We start from the raw sequence: 6,000 nt of genomic DNA, 5'->3' as shown, positions 1-6,000 counted from the left end.
TTCAAAAGGCTGTTTAGTGTTAGCAGTATGCTCCAGCTCCTCCTCAGCAATGTACTGACTTTCTCTTTTTTCTACCTTTACTCTGCAGGTAGTAACATTACCACTTCTAAAATGTACATCTACCACACCCACAGGTCTAGACCCTTAGTCTGAAACTCCAATATGTAGGAAAAGTAGCATTCATGATCACCCTGCTTCATGTATGTGTATGTTATCTAGTAGAGAACAAAGTTCTTTAAACTTTATATACAGGAGTGGATGAAAGGAAGTGAGCAGTCCTCAAGGCAGCATGCCAGGTTCTCATTTAGAAAGAGTAACTTCTTTTAAATTGAATTTACAGTCTATTTGGAAGCTTCTTAGCTCCTGAATACCTACACATCATGAGTGTGCATATATATATATATACACATGACTGCATACAAACCTTCTAGTCTTAAATGATGAAATAATAAATCTGAGCAAAGGTTAAAATCTGATAAGAGATCGCTTAGATATTGTATTAGAGGCACATACACATGAAAGACATTATTAAATTTTCACTCTGTGTGCACTTGGACCCTGAGACTGTGTAAGTACATCTTCTCCAGATTCAAAAGGTCCACAGCTAAAAGGTGTGTATTATTTCAAAACTTGACAGATTTAAAAAAATAAGGCAGCAATAAGGTCAACATATCATGATGAATGTCTTCTACTCATACATTTGAAGTTTGCTGCTGCCTGAAGGTCTTGTGAATACCTATCAGCACCAGTCTGCTCAGGGAAAAAGGAGGAAGATGAACAGATGGCAACATTTAAGTTTGCGGATTAAAGATATATTTAGTATCAAAGGGAATTGCTATTGTTTAAAATGCAAACCTTTCTATTTATTCTTCTCTAACCTGAGTCTTCTGGCAGTACAACTTCTGACAATCACATTGTTCTTAAAAGTGCTCCCTTTAGTTATCTATGGGGTTTTATTTTTTTTTAATTGTAGCATTATAAATAAATTCAAAAAACTATCACCTGGATAGAACACATAATGCTGCATTAAGCATGGACTTCAAATACCGTTGGAAATAAAGGCCTGCCAGTATTGCTTACCTTTTGACTAGATCCATCAAAGTAAGTGAAATGCATGGGATTAGCCGAACTGTAAACATTCACAAGACTGAAGCCAACAGGTCACTCTTAATACAGGGTTTTACCATCTGCTTTACTTGAGAAAATTCTGTAATATATTTGTAATATTAAATATACTATAGAATAGCAAAACTGGTAAAAACTACTATACGGTATGCAATAACTATATATGGGGCTTTTAAATATTCTTTACATCCTAGTTCTACTTGTTTATATTTTAGGGCAAAATTGTGTATCATATAGAGGGTAGTACACTAGACAGCAAAGTTTTGCTCTTCACAACTTTGAGATAACCTATTAAAATATGACAAAAGTCTTGCAATAATGTTTGAGTTTAACCCGTATATCTTCAGGGAACAAAAATCTATATTTACAAATATGCTAGAACAGATTTTGTACAGTCTCTTTTGTGTTTTGATGAAAATTTATACTTCAACAGAATGGGTACTTGACTGAAAACTGGATTTTTATAAGCCCCAAACTGGACTTCGAGGATTTTTTATCATCTTTAAGACCAGCAGAGCAAAGTTAAATGCTTGATGCAATTTTTTTTTTTCAGAAAGATCACTAGCAGAACTAGTTATGTTAGCAGGAATACTGGGAATTGAACTCTTGAGGTCACTGTGCAAAATGTAAGAGACTTACACTTTTAGGAAAGGCTGCCTCTGAGTCAAAGAATTTTAACCAAATTATTTTTTTCAAAAAACCACTCTGTTATACCAGATATTTAATATGAAATAAACCAAGAGTTGTGCATTTTGAGAAAGTTAGCGAAGGCCTTTAATCTCCAGTATAGACTCCAGAACCAGTTTCTTCTGTCAGCTACCTGCTCTAAAAATGTAAATGTGTGTGTTAAGCAGGACACCCATAACATACCATCTTTTATGGTCAAAGTTTGCTCCTTTAAGAGCTTTCCACTGCAGGGAGGCATAAGGCAATCAGCATTGTCCCAGGACAACCTAAGTGATGCAACTTTTCCAAAGCATAAAGAAATCACATGGCCAAAGTCGATTCATTTAGAGAGATTACCCCTCATTTTAGCTTAGTTTTGAAGCACCTCCAAAATCTCCCACTTCTGTGATGAAGTAGTGGACTGTGTGTTTTAGTAAGGCATTAGAAAATGGCTAATGAATATTTTTAATATGCTGAAGCTGGTGTAGGTTGGCAGCCTGCAGTGTCGTACCGTGCAATGACGCGAGCAGGTAACCTCAGGGTAAGGAGGGAAAGGCGGGATGTAGGCAGGCAGGCAGCAGGGAGGTGCTCCTGCAGCCTGGCAGGGATGCTGCAGCTGGGGAGCACTGGTCCTGTCTCCTCAGCGGTGCAAGTTTCAGCCACCACGTTACACAGCTTATCCCAAGCAGCCATGCATCAAAGGACAGAAGGATACACATACCTCAAATATTTACGGTGCCTGCACTTTGAGAATGAGACAGTTCGTTCACATCTGTGAACTGGCCACTTTTAAAACATCAAAATAAACCGTCTGGCTGCGCAAGTGTTTCTAATTACTTCCCTGCCTAGACTGTAAACTTCGTGGTTTGGCACCGGCCTCCTTCCCAGAGTGCTGCCCAAATCCCGCTCCCAGGCAGCTAATCAGAGCCACTGCAGCACGGGGGGAGCAGCGCTGGAGCTGAGCTTGTCCAGCTCGCAGATCTCCGCATGCCTGGCCGATCTGTCCGGCTGTCTGTCAGCCCGTCTGCAGGAGTGCTCCAGGTGCGGCGTAGCACAGCCTGCACCATGTATGCTCAGGGGCTGCTGGGGCTGGGGCTGCTGCTGGTCACCTCGCTGCCAGCTGGTCACCTCGTACCGCCGGCTGGCCCCCTGGCCATGCGGTAAGTGTGGCTTTGAAGCCTCATGGGGGGTTGCACTGATTTTGAGATGTCAGGAGTGTGGCAGCTGGGCTTGCGGAGGGAGCAGTGGAACACTTTGTTAGCTCTTCCTCTGACTACTTAAAAGTGACATCAAGGGTAGTGCTCTGGCTCACCGGGAACCTCAATGAGTGGGTGGCTGTGAAAACTGCGGGAGTTATTTGCAATTATGTATTTGATGCCCAGGATGCAAACTTTGAAAGCAGTGAAGAGGGAAGATCTGGATAGTGATGACTCTTTATACCCAGACCTCTAAATCTTGCTGCCTAAGTGGACACCTACCCATATAACCCTGCTCGTGCCTGCACTTTGGTGTTCTGCACTACCCTTCACTCTTCCCCTCCACCACAGCCAGTGCCTGCAGACTCCTAGAGCCAGCAGTTCCTTTGCTCCAGAGCCTTGCAAAATCTACTATCTGAGAAGGGCAGGTACTGCTCACCTGAATCCTCCGTATTCCCCAGTGTTGTGAAGAACTGTTTTTGCCTTGGACATTCCTCTGTTCTGTTTTCCTATAATGCAGTTCCTGATGAGGCCAAATGTGATTTTTCCTGTGTATGCCTTGAAAGTCCTGATCTCTGTGTGCTCCAGTGCATGGTACAGTTACATGGCAGAGCTGCAGATCTACAGATCTGGCATCTGGATTGTGCTGGCTTTTCTAAAACCATAGCCACAAACTACACTATTGGATGGAAAACAGTGATTGCTTGAGTGTCCTTTTCCTTTGAAAGCATGGATCATATATGTCTGACATGCAGAAGAATTACTTTGCCAAACATATGTTATTAGAATCAACCATAAGTTTGCTTTTTGCTGTCGTATTCCTGTTATACTACCTACATAGCTGGATGTATATGTTGTCTCTAAACTTTTGGAATAATTAAGATCAAAATGTTTTATGATAGATAGTCAAACTATACGTGTCTGTACATATATACCAGATATGCATGATGAGAAAGTAGATGAGCCTAACACAGTTAACAAGGTAAGTAAAATAAAATATAAACATTCCTGCAGGTAACAATGAGATTTCTGATGAAAAAGAAGAAAATTGGAGGGATATGAGGCAAGTAAATTTTTGCAACCATAATTCAAATTGTGGCATTAAGAACACTATTCTGTATATTGACTGAAGCCAATGACAGGCAGGTGGTTTCACAAGAGCCAAGATCTCATTGGCCCTCAGCTGGAGCCCCTGACTTTGACCACAGCTTATTCTGTTTGCTGTCCCCACAGGACTGGTTTTGATAGTTCTACTTCGTGCCGGCTGTCCCGGACTGAGTCAGAGCTCAGGTGCCGTGTCCCAGGAGGGAAACTGTGCAATGACAGAGGCAGATGTGAATGTGGAGTCTGCATCTGCCAAGTGACTGAGTCTGGCAAATACTATGGTCCACTCTGCGAGTGCCATGACTGGGTGTGCGAGACCTATGATGGGAAGATCTGTGCAGGTAAGAGAACCATTATGGTGACAGAAGCTTAGAAAATTAAGAGTATGTATTAAAACCAGAAATACGTTTGGAACACAGCACTGATATAGTAGAGACATGGTTATGTATGGGTCCTTGAACCATGACTCTAAATGGAACTGTGGGCATATCCAAAGATTTTGTCAGATTAAAGGATACAAGTCAAATGCACTGTCTCTGCTGTAAACTGAGACTTTGCCCAAGGTAAGCTTCATCTGCAGCAGGGATAAAAGCAGGAGTTTCTTTGAGTTGGAGGCTCTGCAAACTGTGTTTTTAAATCTAACAGAGGATGCAATATTGCTCGTATGATACTGCTTCATTTAAACAGCTTGCCTAATGATGGCATATGGTATCTATCCAGGTTTTAAACTATCTCCAAACAATCAATTTTATCCTGTGATTATTGTTTTTTTCTTCTCCTGCTATGAGGAAGAAGGTTTGCTGTAAATGGTACCACACTGAGTGCATATAAATATGAAAGTTCTGTTTTTCTCTAAGTAATGATATGCTTTCCATGTAGAGACTTAAAGCAATGTAACTGTATTGTGGTTTCAGAGATTTCCCCACTGACACGTTATTCTTTAATAATGTACATTTCTGGGACAGAATTTAGCCCCTGCCAGTTGTTGGAACATGTCGCTTGGTTTGCATCTAAGCATTATCACTCTTTCATCTTTCCAGCTGAGCTGTCTTTACTTTAGTTTCTGGGTTATTCTGGTCAGATTTTCATTTTTTTTTTTTTTTTTTTTTTTTTAAGCCGCTTAGAATAGAGTTTTAGAAAAAAAAAAACAGGGAGAAGAAATGCCATCACATTCCTAAGGGGATTCAGCCTGGAGCTTGATGAAAGGGGCCAGAAGGTTACTTCATTTCTAGTATCCCTGCTTCAACAGCTTTACCAGATTTACACAAACGTGTCATCTTTTTAGGCCAAAACCTGCAATCAGGTCAATGGGAATGTTACAGGAATTCTTCTAGTAAGAGGACAATACAAATGCATTCCAGCAGTCAGTTTGGCAAATTTTGTAGGAAAAAAGAGCAACTTGTGGTAGCAACAATTTAGCCAGGAAGTCCAGTAATAACATGAAAAGATCAAGGATAGGATTACAAGAAAAATATTTATATTTGGCTCCTATGACTTTAGGGTTCTGTGGAGAAACTGATTTATAGATTCTGCAGTTAGCAATGCCAAGTCCAGGTACATAAGAAATACAGCATTCCAGTGCTTGGCTGTTCAAAACATGAATTTTCTGATTGGTGATGTAATTTCAATGTGCTTGCTATTGTTGCTGAGTTAATTGCACAAAGTGAAATTGAAAGCTCCTTCAGTTTTAATATTTTGCTATAATTTTCACTATCAGGCTCCAGTTAATGTCATGAGCAGAGGCTGCAACTGACAGCATAAACAGAGCCAAGAGATCTGTAGCAATATGTAACTTTTTGTATCACTTCATGTAGCAGTTCAAAAATGTGAATGATAAGTGATTGAATATTTATTATAAACCAGTTTTCTGTAGTTGTCACCTTTTGTACCTGGATTATTGAAGTCACGT

General features: G+C 40.4%; 1 protein-coding gene across 2 annotated transcripts in view; it reads left to right on the top strand.

Annotated features, from left to right (window-relative positions):
• Positions 1 to 2,736: 2,736 nt before the first annotated feature.
• Positions 2,737 to 6,000, top strand: part of ITGBL1 (integrin subunit beta like 1) — a 146,683-nt gene continuing 143,419 nt past the window's right edge. For both annotated transcript variants that reach the window (XM_071548785.1, XM_071548775.1), the window contains exons 1-2: positions 2,737 to 2,951; positions 4,221 to 4,432. In XM_071548785.1, coding sequence (XP_071404886.1) covers positions 2,779 to 2,951; positions 4,221 to 4,432 — 385 coding nt within the window. In that variant the 5' untranslated portion in view covers positions 2,737 to 2,778. The remainder of the gene's footprint in view (positions 2,952 to 4,220; positions 4,433 to 6,000) is intronic.

The sequence above is a fragment of the Pithys albifrons genome, chromosome 1 (assembly GCF_047495875.1).
Source record: "Pithys albifrons albifrons isolate INPA30051 chromosome 1, PitAlb_v1, whole genome shotgun sequence".
NCBI classification, from domain to species: domain Eukaryota; kingdom Metazoa; phylum Chordata; class Aves; order Passeriformes; family Thamnophilidae; genus Pithys; species Pithys albifrons.
This window is presented reverse-complemented; position numbering and strand designations above follow the sequence as displayed.